General features: G+C 37.2%; 1 protein-coding gene across 1 annotated transcript in view; it reads left to right on the forward strand.

Annotated features, from left to right (window-relative positions):
* The window catches only part of CPD (carboxypeptidase D), a gene marked incomplete at its 3' end in the record, with an annotated part of 55934 nt that overhangs the window by 13865 nt on the left and 26444 nt on the right, over positions 1 to 15625 (forward strand). The window contains exons 3-6 of the mRNA XM_007452468.1: positions 11449 to 11591; positions 12273 to 12442; positions 13884 to 14233; positions 14719 to 14910. Of these exons, the coding sequence (XP_007452530.1) occupies positions 11449 to 11591; positions 12273 to 12442; positions 13884 to 14233; positions 14719 to 14910 (855 nt within the window). The remainder of the gene's footprint in view (positions 1 to 11448; positions 11592 to 12272; positions 12443 to 13883; positions 14234 to 14718; positions 14911 to 15625) is intronic.

Genomic DNA, 15625 nt, shown 5'->3' on the forward strand with positions numbered 1-15625 from the left:
ACTTTATAGTTGACCTACTGAGGCAAGTTAAAAAAAGAAAAACTTGCTATGTTCAAGTCTTAACATTGTAGCATTGGTTATATTTTTTTTCCATTGGCTTTCTGCATGAGGCATAAGAGTGGGTTGTTAGTGCACCATCTTTGAATGAATGGTTGAATTTATTTAAATACCCTCCACCTCCTTAAAGCTAGATCTCTCTAGTGAAAACAGTAATAGGGATTGGTTCCATGATAAAGATGAATTGAGTATCTTCAAGCATACGAAGATGACTTGTGAGACACATGGATTGAAGGAGTTGAATGGGTATGAATAGATTCTTTGATCAGAAGATTTAGCCACCCATAACAATTAGTATTGATCACAATTTGTTGTAGTGCTGGACAGATTCCTAGTGATTACACTTTTAGTCTTATTCTTTAATATTGGTAAAGGAATGAAAGCATCATAGCTTTCACAATACATTGCATTCAATATTTTCTGAGTATAGTAGATTGGTAGGTAGGCTTAAAACCAAAATATATACCTTTCGTCTTTCTTTGCCAGTTTCCCTTGGGAGTAGAGGAAATAGTCTAAAACAGTGGTTTTCAAGCTCGGTGTGTATGGGGAGGAAGAAGAGACCAGTTAGTTTGGATAACTTTAAGGAAATAAATTTCCAGATCTTCCATGCCTGAGAAAGATACTGGCTGCTGAGGTTCAGTCTCATATCCTCTTCTTCCACTTGACTGAAGATAGGCCTATTTTTTTCTATCCATCTGAATCACACTATGATATGTTAACTCAGAGTTTTACTAAGTGCACCAAAAACAAAAGGGACAGTTTGGTGATTACTTTAATGGTATCATAAAAGCATCACTGAAACGTCTCATGAAAAGATATATTTTCAGTAATTATAACCTGTTAGGTTTATTATTTATTGAAATTGATAATAAAACTATGCCTTTACTGATAAATTGTATACCAGTAGTTATTGTCCTACTTCAGTCTATAAAGATATTTTTTGATGTGGACAATTTTTAAAGTCTGTATTGAACTTGTTACAGTATTGATTCTGTTTTGTTTTGGTTTTTTGGCCTTGGGGCATGTGAGATCTTAGTTAGCTCCCCGACCAGGTATATCCCCTGCATTGGAAGGCGAAGTCTTAACCCCTGGACTGCCAGGGAAGTCCCAATAATTCAATCTAGAAGACAAAAATTTAATAGGGCATTAATGTCATTGGAAATTAAGAGAAATTTAAATATGCATACATACGTATTATTATAGATTGAAGTATTATAGGATGATCCATGAAGGACTTTCAAGCATAAAAGTATATCCCACTTGAAGCAGCAGCATAGCACAGGGAGATGGGCTTGGTGCTTTGCAATGACCTAGAGGGGTGGGATAGGGAGGATGGGAGGGAGGCTCAAGAGGGAGGGGATATGGGGACACGTGTGTATTCATATGGCTGATTCGCATTGTTGTGCTACAGAAACTAACACAGTATTGCAAAGCAATTATACTCCAATAAAGATCTATTAAAAAAAAAAGTATGTCCCATTTGAATAACAATCTGTGGAGCAAGTGGAATGGAAATAAAAGTTCAAGTTTCTTTTACAAAAGAAAGCTATAAAATTCCTCCTGTTGAAGAAGAGTGTTCATGCAAGTTTTAAAAGATGATTCTAGGAGTCAAATCTCTGTAGTATTTTTATTTATTTGAATCCACCTAAAATAACAATGTAAAGGCTTTATTTAAAAAATAAAAATTTACATTATGCAAGAAATTACGTTGTTACTATTTTAATTTAAAATCAAAACTTTTAGGTACCAACTTTAAAATGCGTGAAATGTTGCATAATTTTTCAAGATTATTTTCCTATGAATAAAAAAGTTTGAAGGTCATTGGTTTAGATAGCCCAGTAAGAGACTAATGGATTTTAGAGGCTTGATTATTTATGATTGTTAATGAGTAGGATAAATAGCAGATCCTTTATACTGTTAATAAAGTGCTTTATTGCTTTGAGATATGCCTATGGTGAATGTTTCATTCCCAAAATTAAAATTTTCTTTGACTGGATAATGTTCTGAAATCAGACATTTTATCCTTTAGTCTATGTTGAGCCACATAACATATCAGCTTAAAAAAATAAACAAATGTATTAACTGAATCTGGTAGTAGTTGCAGCTGTCAGAAATGTCAGGCCTATCTGCAGATCAGTGTTCTCTGTGACAGTGAACTCTAGCTCTAGCTTTGCATAAGTAGGTTTTCTTTTAAGGAAAAAATCAAGACAATGGATCTGGACCAGCTACTTAGCTAAGATTACTTATTATACAGTCTTTGACATTTAGTATTGGAAAAATAATGTGAAGTTTAATACAGATGGCAAATAATGCCTATTTGTGGCATCTTGAAAAAAATCTTAAATTATTCATAACTCAGTTAATATCCCATTTGTTTCCAGTTTTTTAGATGATTTTTTAAAGTAATTTTTTTTTTTTTTTTGCGGTACGCGGGCCTCTCACTGTTGTGGCCTCTCCCGTTGCGGAGCACAGGTACCAGACACGCAGGCTCAGCGGCCATGGCTCACGGACCCAGCCACTCCGCGGCATGTGGGATCTTCCCAGACCAGGGCACGAACCCGTGTCCCCTGCATTGGCAGGCGGACTCTCAACCACTGTGCCACCAGGGAAGCCCAGACCTTTAGTTTTAGATTGTTTGTAAGTTATATGTTACAAAATCACTATTTATATAAAACGTGATCTGTAGGACCAGAGGCCACTGAATGTAGTTTCTTCTCTGAGAATTAGGTCTTATTTTTAAAAGACTTCTGTCCTTCCTCCCTGCCCCTTACCCTGGGCATATGTTTGTATGTGTTATTGATTGGAGCTGGCTAGTTACAGTCCTATTAAAGTTACATCTAAAAAGATGATTAGATAACACTCTAAAATATGACTAAGTTTTGTCTTCTTGTTGCTGTTAGCTAGTATTTCTTAAATTACTGCTGAAGTAAGACAATTAAGGGGTAGACAAAAGAAGGCTAGGACTCAAGCCTGGTGATTATAGTATTATAAGTAGTCTACTTCACTGCATTCTGGCATAATTAAAGCGTGAGTTGACTGTGTTTGCAATTTAATTCAGCTATTAAGTTTTTTTTTCCTTAGATGGGAAGATTTTTTTCTATTAAGTTTTATATATGCAGAAAAATAGATTAGTTCAAAAAAAAAAGAAAAATAGATTAGTTCACATTTGTATTGCTCTGAAATTATTTGTATGTGTTCTGTGTTTCTTTTCCTTACCAAGACTCTAAACTCTGAATGGAAATATGTCTCCTATTTATAAATCCCTATAATCTTAGTTTAATGATTTACAATGACCATTGTACTGTGACCAATACAGTAGTAAATACTGGAGATTAATAAATATGATATACAATGAATAACATATGTATGTTCACATGTGTACATGTGAGTCAGAGTTACCAAAGATGATCAGAGGTCAACAATGACTGAAGGTGACTTACGTCACTTAATGACTAAATATGACTGGTAGGGATGTGAAAATCAGCATCTCACCATTTTTCTTCCAGACCCAAAGTAAGTGCCAAGATGCTGGAAGATAAGAGAAAACCAAAAGATGGATAGCTTGCCTTCTAAGGAAAAAGGTTAAGACAGAGTTACTGGGCTTGTGGTAGTGGTAAACCTGCACATATATTTTACAAAGACAAAGTCTATTTGACATCTCCACATGGATGGTCAATGGGAATCTCAAATTTAATGCATTCGAAACAGAAGTCTTAACTTCCCACTGATCCAGCCTACTTACTTTCATTCCTTCAACAAATATTTACTGAAGGAATACGATGTGCCTGGTACTGTTCTTGTGCTTGGAATATCCATCAATAAGCATAACAAATATTCTACCCTTGTGTTGCTTATAATCTAGCAAGGAGGAACAGGCAGTAAATAAGAAACATAATAGGTAAATTGTTAGGTACTGTAGAAAAAAAAGAAAAAGTAGAAAAGGGTGAGAGTGCTGGTGAGATGGGCTTGGGGACAGCGATGGGGAGAAGTAAGTAGCAACTTTAAGTGGGGAAATCAAGGTGAGCCTAATTGTCAAGTTGAAATTGGAGCAAAGAGCTGAAGGTGAGGGGAAGGAGTTAGTCAAGTAGCGATATCTGGGGGAAGAGCATACCAGGCAAAGGAAACAGCTAGAACAAAGACCCAAAGTCAGGAGGTACCTAGTGTATCCGGTGAACAGCGGGGAGGCCAGTGTGGCTGGTGCACAGCCAGTGATGGGGAGAGTATAAAAGGAGGTTAGAGAGGGAAGGGCAGTGGTGGTGGATAGAGTCATTGTATAGGGGAATAACATCCGACTTACATTTTAGCAGAATTTCTTTGGCATTTCTGTTGAGAAAAGAACATAGAACGGCTAGGGCAGGGACAGGGAGACCTATTAAGAGTGATTGCAGAAATCCAGGTGGAGAAACAATTGTGGCTTGTATCAGGGCAGCAGCAGTAGAGGTGAGGAGAAATCTTGGGATTCTGGATATATTTTGAAGTTAGAACTAGCACGATTTCCTGGTGCTTTAGATGTGGGATATGACTCCAGAGCTTTGGGCCTGAGCAACTAAATTCTTCTAGTGCCATTGACCATCATGGGAGAGACTGGTTTAGGGAAGATGAGAATATGTTAGGTTTGTGATATCCAAGTAGAGATATTGAATAGGCAATTGGATGGACAAGTCTGGATTCTGGGAAAGAGGTGTAGGTTGGACATAGAAATTTGAGAGTTGTTAGCCGGTAGATAATATTTAAACCCCATGGGGCTGCATGAGACACCAAGGGCATAAGTGAAGAAAGAGAAGAGAATCAAAGACACAACCTTAGGCATGCCATATCTGTTTCCTTTGTTCTCCTTCATCCTCTCAGTTAATGACACTAAGAACACTGTCTCCCTAGTTTCTCAAGCCAAAAATCTAGACATCATCCTTGATTCCTTTTAAACAAGTCCTTTCTACATCCAAATCTTTCTGCTTTATCTCCATTACCAGCAACCTAGTCAAATCCATCATTCTCTTCTAATTCATCTTCCTGCTTTCCTTTTCGTTTCCCTATAGCCATTTTTCACTCAGCAGTCAGAATGATCTTTTAAAAAGGCTGTTCAGATTATATCACACCTCTGCTCAAAACCCTTCAATGTTCTGCGCAGCAAGGGAGGCAATCAACAGAGTGAAAAGGCAGCCTACTGAAAATATTTGCAAACCATGTATCAGATAAGGGGTTAATATTCAGAATATATAAAGAACTACAACTCAACAAAAAACAAGTAATCTGATTAATAAACGGGCGAAGGACTTGAATAGACATTTCTTCAAAAAACATATAAACGGCCAACAGACATATGAAAAGATGCTTAATATCATTAATGACCAGGGAAAAACAATTCAAAACCACAATGAGATATCACCTTATACTCTGAGGATGACCACTATCAAAAATACCAAAATAGCAGGTGTTGATGGGGATGTGGAGTTTGCACAGTTGGTAGGAATATAAAATAGTGCAGTTGCACAACTTTGCACAGTTGGTAGGAATATAAAATAGTGCAGTTGCTATGGAAAACAGTATGGAGCTTCCTCAAAAAGTTAAAAATAGAATTACCATATGATTCAACAGTCCTACTTCCAGGTGTAAATACCACAGAATTGAAAACAGGATCTTGAAAAGATATTTGTACACCTATGTTCGTTGCAGTGTTAGTCACAATGGCCAAGAAGCAACCTAAATATTCATTGACAGATGAATGGATAAAGAAAATTTGGTATATACATACAAAGGAATATTATTCAGCCTAAAAAAGAAGGCAATCACATCTGATAAAGGGCTGTTATCCAAAATATATAAAAAACTCTTAAGACTCAATACTAAGAAAACAACAACTGCATTAAAAAATGGGCCAAAGACCTTAACAGACATCTCACCAGCAAAGGTAGACAGATGGCAAATAAACATGAAAATATGCTCCATGTCATATGTCATCAGGGAAATGCAAATTAAAACAAGTTACCACTACACACCTATCAGAAAGGCTAAAATCCAGAACCCTGACAACAGCAAATGCTTGTGAAGATGTAGAACAGGAACTCTCATTCGTTATTGGTGGGAATGCAAAATGGTACAGCCATTTTGGAAGATAGTCTGGTGGTTTCTTAACAAAACTAAACATACTCTACTCATACAACCCAGCAATTTTGCTCCTTGGTATTTAACCAAAGGAGTTGAAAACTTATGTTCTCATAAAAACCTGCACATAGATGTTTATAGTAAACTTTATTCATAATTGTCAAAACTTGGAAGCAACCAAGGTGTCCTTCAGTAGGTGAATGGGTAAAATAAACTGTGGTACATCAGACAAAGGCATATTATTCAGCACTAAAAGGAAATGAGCTATCAAGCCATGAAAATACATGGAGAAGGGAATTCCCTGGCAGTCAAGTGGTTAGGACTCCGCACTTCCACTGCAGGGGGCCCAGTTTCGATCCCTGGTTAGGGAGCTAAGAACCTGCAAGCTGCGCAGCCCAAAAAAAAAAAAGAAAAAGACGCAGAGCAACCTTGAATACCTATAACTAAATGAAAGAAACCAATCTGGAAAGGCTATATACTATATGATTCCAACTATATGACACTCTGGAAAAGGCAAAACGATATGGAGATAGTAAAATGATCAGTGGTTGCCATGGGTTAGGGAGGAGGACGGGATGAGTAAGTGGAGCATAGAGGATTTTTAGGGCAGTGAAACCACTGTGTATGATACTATAATGGGGAAACATGTCATTATACATTTGTCAAAACTCATAGCATATACAACACCAAGAATGAACCCTAATGTAAACTATGGACTGGGTGGTAATGATGTGTTGATGTAGGTTCATCAGTTGTAACAAATGAAGATTTTTGCATCTGTGTACATCAGGGATATATTCTTTTTCTGTAGTGTCTTTGTCTGGTTTTGGTACCAGGGTAATGCTGGCCTTGTAGAACAAATTTGGTAGTGATTCTTCCTCTTCAGCTTTTTGGAATAGTGTGAGGAGGCTAAGTATTAACTCTTTTTTAAATGTTTGGTAGAATTCAGCTATGAAGCTGTCTGGCCCTGGACTTTTGTTTGTTTGGAGTTTTTTGATTACTGATTCAATTTTATTATTGGTAATCAGTCTGTTCATATTTTCTATTTCTTCCTGATTCAGTCTTGGAAGATTATATGTTTCTAGGAATTTATCCATTTCTGCTAGGTTGTCCAATTTGTTTGCATAGAATTTTTCATGGTAATCTCTTATGATCCTTTGTATTTCTGTGGTGTCGGTTGTAACTTCTCTTTCATTTCTGATTTTATTTATTTGGGCCGTCTCTTTTTTTATTTGTGTCAAGGTATTTATTTCCTCTTTGATTTCTTCATTGACCCATTGGTTGTTTAGTTGCATGTTGTTTAGCCTCCACATGGTTGTGTTTTTCCCATTTTTCTTATTGTAATTGATTTCTGATTATTGTGATCAGAAAAGAATGCTTAATATGATTTCAGTTTTCTTAAATTTATTGAGACTTGTTTTGTGGCCTAGTATGTCATCTATTTTGGAGAACGTTCTATGTGCATTTGAAAAGAATGTATATTCTGCTGGTTTTGGATGGACTATTCTGTATATATTTATTAAGGCAAGCTGGTCTAATGTGTTGTTTAAGGCCAGTATTTCCTTATTGATTTTTCTGTTTGGATGATCTATCTATCTATGAAAATGTGTTAAAGTTCCCTACTACTATTGTGTTCTGTCTTTCTCTTTGTACGTCTGTTAATATTTGCTCTCTATATGTATTTAAGTTCTCCTGTGTCGGACACACAGATATGTACAAGTGTTAGGTGCTCTTGTTAGCTTGGTCCCTTTATCATTATGACATTCCCTTTTTTGTCTCTTGTTACAGTCTTTGTTGTAAAGTTTATTTTGTCTGATATAAGTATTCCTACCTCAGCTTTCTTTTCATTTCCATTTGAGTGGAATATCTTTTTCCATCTCTTTACTTTCAGTCTGTGTGTGTCTTTAGATTTGAAGTGAGTCCCTTATATGGGTCTTATTTTTTTATCCATTCAGCCATCCTGTGTCTTTTGATAGGAGCATTTAGTCCATTTATATTTAAAGTAATAATTGATAGGTATATACTTATTGCCATTTTGTTAATTGTTTTTCTGGGTTTTTTTGTAGTTGTTCTTTGTTCCTTTCTTCTCTTGTCTCTCTTCCCTTGTGATTTGATGACTATTTTTAGTGTTATGGTTGAATTCCTTTCTCTTTATTTTTTTATGTATCTCTTACCAGTTTTTGGTTTGTAGTTACCTTGAGGTTCATGTATAATGACCTTTGTATATAGCTGTCTATTTCATGATGATCTCTTAAGTTTGAAGGGATTCTAAAAGCCCTACATTTTTACTCCCCCCACCCCTACACCACATTTTATGTTTTGATGCATATTTTATATCTTTCTATTTTGTGTATCCCATAACTATTTATTGTAGATACAGATGATTTTACTATTTTGTCTTTTAACCTTTCTACTAGAGTTATAAGTGGTTGACCCACTACCTTTTACTATATGTTTGTCTTTGCCATTGAGATTTTTTCTTTATTCATTTTCTTACTTCTAGTTGTGGCCTTTTCTGCTTGGAGAAGTCCCTTTAACATTTCTTGAAGGGCTGGTTTATTGGTGGTGAACTCCTTTAGCTTTTGTTTGTCTGTCAAACTCTTTATCTCTCTTTCAATTCTGAATGATAACCTTGCTGCGTAGAGTATTCTTGGTTGTTGGTTTTTTTTCAGCACTTTGAGTATATCATGCCATTCCCTTGTGGCCTGCTAAGCTTCTGCTGAAAAGTTAGCTGATAGTCTTATGGGAGTTTCCTTATATGTAACTAGTTGTTTTTCCTCTTGGTACTTTTATGAGTCTCTTTATATTTAATTTTTGACATTTTAAATATGTGTCTTGGTGTGTACCTCTTTGTGTTCATCTTGTTTGGGACTCTCTGTGCTTCCTGGGACCGGATGTCTGTTTCCTTCCCCGGGTTAGGGAAGTTTTCAGCTACTATTTCTTCGTATAAGTTCTCTTCTCTTTTTTATCTTTCTTCTCCTTCTGGGACCCTATAACACAAATGTTAATATGCTTGATGTTGTCCCAGAAGTCACTTAAACTATCCTCATTTTTTTTTTTTCCTGTTCAGCTTGGGTAATTTTTACTACTCTGTCTTCCAGATTACTGATCCATTATTCTGTATCATCAAATCTACTGTTGATTCCCTATAGTGTGTCTTTCATTTTATTTTAATTTTTTTAAAAAAATTCATGTGTCCCTTTCTATTTACTTATTTATTTATTTTAAATTTTATTTATTTTTGGCTGCATTGGGTCTTTGTTGCTGCACGCGGGCTTCCTCTAGTTGTGGCAAGCGGGGACTACTCTTCGTTGCGGTGCACAGGCTTCTCATTGCAGTGGCTTCTCTTGTTGCAGAGCACAGGATCTAGGTGCGCAGGCTTCAGTAGTTGTAGCACGCAGCTCAGTAGTTGCAGCATGCGAGCTCTAGAGCACAGGCTCAGTAGTTGTGGAGCATGGGCTTAGTTGCTTCTCGGTATGTGAGATCTTCCTAGACCAGGGATCGAACTCATGTCCCCTGCACTGGCAGGCAGATTCTTAACCACTGCGCCACCAGGGAAGTCCTATTTTTCATTTTAGTTATTGTATTCTTTAGCCCTAATTGGTCTTTTTTATATTTTCTAACTCTTTGTTGAAGTTTTCACTGTGTTCATCCATTCTTCTCCTGTGTTCAGTGAGCATCTTTATGATCATTACCTTTAACTCTTTATCAGGTAGATTGCTTATCTCCATTTCATTTAGGTCTTTTTCTGAGGTTTTGTCTTATTGTTTCATTTGGAACACATTCCTCTGTCTCTTCATTTTGCCTAATTTTCTGTGTTGATTTTCTTTGTATTAAATAGGTCTGTTATGTCTTCCGATCTTGGAGAAGTGACTTTATGTTGGATATGTCCTATGGGCCCAGCAGCTTGCTCCCCTCTGGGCAGATACTTCAGGGGTGTTCCCTATGAGGGCTGCTTGTGCCTTTCTGTTGTGGCAGGGCCAACTGCTTGGGCACATTGATGGTCAGGGCAGGCCCCGGCATGACTGAGTGTGATGCTCAGCATTGTTTGACCACTGTGGGCATGCTGGTGGGTGAGGCAGGCCCCTGGCTCTAATAGGCTTGAAAGAGGATTTCAAAATGGTGCCTGTCAGTGCTGGTGTCAGCATGATAGAATGAGATCACAAAAATGGCTGCTGCCAGCATCTCAGTCCCCAGGGGAAGTCCCAGCTGCCTCCTGCCTCTCCCGGCGGCTATCCAATATCAGCAAGTGTGTCTGATTCAGGTGCCTTTCAAACTGTTGCCTCTGTGCTGGGACTTGGAGCGAGTGTATTTTTGCATGCACCCTTATGAGCAGAGTCTTGGTTTCCTACAGCTCTCTGGTACTCCTGAACATAAGCCCCACTGGCTTTTAAGCCAGACATTTTGGAGGCTTGTCTTCCTAATTCAGGACCCTGGTCTAGGGAGCTCAATGTTGGTCTTGGACTCCTTGCTCCTCAGGGATGACTGTCACAGTTGTGATATTCCTCCTGCTTGTGCGTCGTTGCACCAGGAGTGTGGGCCCTGACTAGACTGCATCTCCACCCACCCACCCCATTTTGTTGTGGCTCCTTCCTTCTATATTTAGCTGTGGAAAATCTTTTCTGTTATTCTCCAGGTTGTTCTCAGAGGTAGTTGTTCTGTAAGTAGTTGTAATTTTAGTGTGCCTATGTGAGGAGTTGAGCTCAGGATCTTTCTACTCTACCATTTTGATCCAGACCCTTCTTGTCACCTTTGTGATACAGGGAGTACAGTTAGAATAGTAAGCCCTTAATAATGCTTTGGTGTGAATATCCTTTATAACTTTAAGATCCTGAGTATTCTTCATGTTCATTCTGTCAAAAATCTTCACCTCTCTGTGCTTTACTTCTCACATCTGTAAAATGGGTGAAATAGCAATACCTACCTCAAAAAGTTTTTGTAAAGATTAAATGTTAATACACATAAAGGTCATAGAACAGAGCTGGCATATAGTAAACACTCAAATGTAGAGTGGTTATCATTACTGCTATTGTTATTAACAATTATATTCATGCTCTTTATAACTGTTTATCCTATCAATCAAATATATTTCCTTTATGTATATTCCTTTCCAAGGTGTATTCCTTTTGCCTTCCTTGTTAATGTCCTCTATAATTCAAGAGCCTTCTCCAATTTCAAACAATTTAATGAAAAGAGAATTTATACATGCAGAGATGACTGATTTAATTTCTATGGTCTTTTCGGGAGTAGAATTTTGAGAATAAACTTATTTTTTCCTTCATATTTCAGGTGGCATGCAAGATTACAATTATCTATGGGCCAACTGTTTTGAAATCACATTAGAACTGTCTTGTTGCAAGTACCCACCAGCTTCGCAGCTTCAACAAGAATGGGAGAACAATCGTGAGTCTTTGATCACATTGATTGAAAAGGTAAAAGCTGAATGGAAGGTTGGCGTATGGTAATAATTGATTAAATAAGGGAGAAATTTGTGTATATGAACAACAGTTTATTCTAGATACCCTTTATTTTTCTGTTTTTATTATTTAAGGTTGTAGATTATATTTAGAAATTATTATATTAGAATCTATTAGAACATATTCTAGCCATGCCTCTGTTATCCTTCCCCCCAGCTCTTTTCCTCTGGAGGGCTTCTTTTGACTGTCTTACAACACTTTTACCACCTGAAATAATTAGCAAAACTTGTAGTACCAGATTCTTACAATGCCATTCGATCATATTTGCTAGAGAACCTTTACCATTATATGAACCACGGACATAAGTTTAATTTAAATATCAGGCAGGCTAATATACTACTGGATATATCAGAAATGATTACTTATATCTTGTTGATAAAAGCAGAAGTCTGGCTTTGGGGAGAAGGAATTTCAAAAGCATTTTACCAGTCTAGATTTCAGATGACTTAAGTTTAAGGATTTAATTTTTTTGGTCTATATTTTGTTTTAACTTGGAGAGATTGAAAAATATTTCAGGGAGCTAGAGGAATAACCTTATTTTTAAAAAATTTTAGCATCAATGCAGAGAGGTTATTTTCTCTTGCATTCCAAACTGATTGTCTCTGAGCAGTCTACTTTGATTCTTGTTTTTTTTAGGTCCACATTGGAGTTAAAGGATTTGTTAAAGATTCAGTAACAGGAGCTGGCTTAGAGAATGCAACCATCTCAGTGGCTGGTATTAATCATAATATCACAACAGGAAGATTTGGTGATTTCCACCGATTACTTGTTCCTGGAACTTATAACATTACAGCACTTTTAACCGGGTAAGAATTTAAACTAGACTCTTAAAATGTCAAGTTTCCGTTTATATCTAAGAAGAGAAATATACTCTTGGAGATCTTATTTACTGTATCTGGCTTTTATTTTTCCTTGTTTCTGATTTTTTTCCCCCTTTATAAAATGAGAAAATACTATGGAGGATCTTTTGTCACATTAACAATACAACTGGATATGAAGCATCGTTGTAAAATTGGGAAGAAGGACAGTTTTGAAAGCTTGATGGGGCTTCCCTGGTGGCGCAGTGGTTGTGAGTCCGCCTGCCGATGCAGGGGACACGGGTTCATGCCCTGGTCCGGGAGGATCCCACGTGCCACGGAGCAGCTGGGCCTGTGAGCCATGGCTGCTGAGCCTGCGCGTCCAGAGCCTGTGCTCCTCAACGGGAGAGGCCACAACAGTGAGAGGCCCACGTACCACAAAAAAAAAAAAAAAAAAAGCTTGATGGTCAGCGGTGTAAAGCATTGCTGCAAGGCTAATTGAATACCAAGGTAGAAGAAACTCAGGGCTCTATGAAAGACATTTTGAAGAGCTGTCTCATCATCAGCTTTCTAATACATGACATGAGTGGTTCCCCATCTCCTCTGGGAACATTTCTGGAAGCTCATTTTGCTAAGGATTTACCTTTAGCAAATAAATTACCTTTAATTTTGAACTTTCCCATTTGGTAAAGTAGTTGGAATGTCAGTCTGATAAGGCACTGCAAAGAATTGGATCATTTATCCCTACTTTGAGTATTGTAGCAATGGTTACAATGGATTAACGACCTTCATTTTTCATCGTATTCTCTCCTTTGAATGTAATTTTTTTATTATTATTTATTTAATAAATTTATTTATTTTTGGCTGCGTTGGGTCTTCGTTGCTGTGCACGGGCTTTCTCTAGTTGCAGCGAGCAGGGGCTAATCTTTGTTGCGGTCCGCTGGCTTCTCATTGCAGTGGCTTCTCTTGTTGCGGAGCACAAGCTCTAGGTACGCAGGCTTCATTCAGTAGCTGTGGCATGTGGGCTCAGTAGTTGTGTCTCTCTGCCTCTAGAGCACAGGCTCAGTAGTTGTGGCGCACGGGCTTTGTTGCTCCCTGGCATGTGGGATTTTCCTGGGACAGGGCTCGAACCCATGTCCCCTGCATTGGCAGGCGGATTCTTAACCACTGCACCACCAGGGAAGCCCCTGAATGTAATTTTTTATAAGCATTCTAATGTGTGGAACCTGAAAGGATGGTAAGAGAAATAGTTCTTTAAAGACTTAATCTGGGATTCTTTGTGAGATAATACTCTAAAAGTCTTGAATTTACACATTTATCTTTATTTGATTTGATTTTCGATAGACTAAGCACAAGAGTATGAAAAGGCTATTGTACTTTTATAATGTTAATGCATTGTCTGTTTCAATTTAACTCCAAGCCATCTACTTTTTCAAATTTTTCTTTTCAGGTATATGCCACTGACTGTTAATAACATAATAGTGAAAGAAGGACCAGCCACAAAGGTGAATTTTCCCCTTCGGCCAACTGTGGCTTCAGTAGTCCCTGACACAACTGAGGTTGTAGTAACTGCTAGCACAGTTGCTATACCTAATAGTCCTCTTGGAACACAGTCCTCCCACCAGCCAGTTCAGCCACAGGACTTTCACCACCACCATTTCCCTGATATGGAAATCTTCTTGAGAAGGTTTGCCAATGAATATCCTAACATCACCCGGCTTTATTCATTGGGAAAATCGGTAGAGTCAAGAGAACTTTATGTAATGGAGATATCTGATAATCCAGGTGTCCATGAACCAGGTAATTGGTGTAGTTTCACACATAATTTCAGATTGCTTCTCAGAGCTATGTGCTATATTGCTTTGCTTCATCTAGAAAGGTCACCTATTGTATGTATAACTGGATCAAAGAAAACGTAACCAGTTTTTTCCTAGAAAAGAAGAAAATCCATTTGATAATCCATATTATGCACAAAGTTTAACATACTGCATAATTAGATTCTTTCTGCTAGTAGTACTTTTATTTTCATATTATATGGCATATATATGTATATATATATATATATATATATATATATATACACACACATATGTTTATATGCTTTGAGCTTGCTCAGACGTATATATTAGTAAGGACTGCTTTATAAGATGCTTTTTCCTGTTTCTTTTGCCAAAATATATCTTAAATCTTTGGTTTAGGGTCTTTGTATGTGTTGGAAAAAGTAGAGAGAGTCTAGGCTTAATGAAGAGGAAAAAACGTCTTCCATGTAATTACTTTATTTTCAGGTGAACCAGAATTTAAGTACATTGGAAATATGCATGGAAATGAAGTGGTTGGAAGAGAACTGTTACTGAACCTCATCGAATACCTTTGTAAGAACTTTGGAACAGATCCCGATGTAACAGATTTGGTTCTTAACACTAGAATTCACCTTATGCCATCCATGAATCCTGATGGGTATGAAAAGGCCCAGGAAGGTAAAGAATAGCTGTCTACTAATACTTAACCTTTTTGATTATTATATGGCATAATTATTTGGGGGTAGAAAAGAATTTGAACTGGTTGTTTCCCTGAAATTTCTTCCTATTTTTATACTTATAATTTTTCATTGGTTCTAGCTTTTGTATTCTTGTAAGATAGGCTAGTTCATTCAACAATTATGTCATCAAGTTTATATTTAATGAAGTTTTCCACTTTGGTAATGGCTCTTATTTACTAAAATAATGTAAGATTTTTATAAATTGTTCCACTTTAACAGTAATTTTTGTTAAATTATTGTATTGGGAACTTAATCTCATAAGTGAAATCTCAAACCAAATATTTTTTAAGCCAGTGACTCTGTTTTGACTCCCATTTCTACTCCCCATGCATGTATAATCTAAACCTGCTAAGTTATTGACTTCCCATTCCTCTGCCTCCTCTGGGCTAGCCCATCTTTCCTAGGGCATTATAGTAAGGGCAGGGAGAGCAACTTTCTTACATGGGCCACATTATGCAGAATACTAGGAGAGTGAGAATCCATCTTTTCCCAACCTGTGATTCCTTCCAGGCAGTGATACCAGTGAGTAGAAAAGATACCACAATATGAATATGCAGCCACGTGGTTTATTACTCTCACTGACTGAACACTGAGAGAATCGATTAGTAAATGACCAGGTTAATCCTTATATATATCATTTAGATTCTTTCCCT

This window comes from Lipotes vexillifer, unplaced genomic scaffold (assembly GCF_000442215.2).
Source record: "Lipotes vexillifer unplaced genomic scaffold, Lipotes_vexillifer_v1.1 scaffold216, whole genome shotgun sequence".
Classification (NCBI taxonomy): Eukaryota; Metazoa; Chordata; class Mammalia; order Artiodactyla; family Lipotidae; genus Lipotes; species Lipotes vexillifer.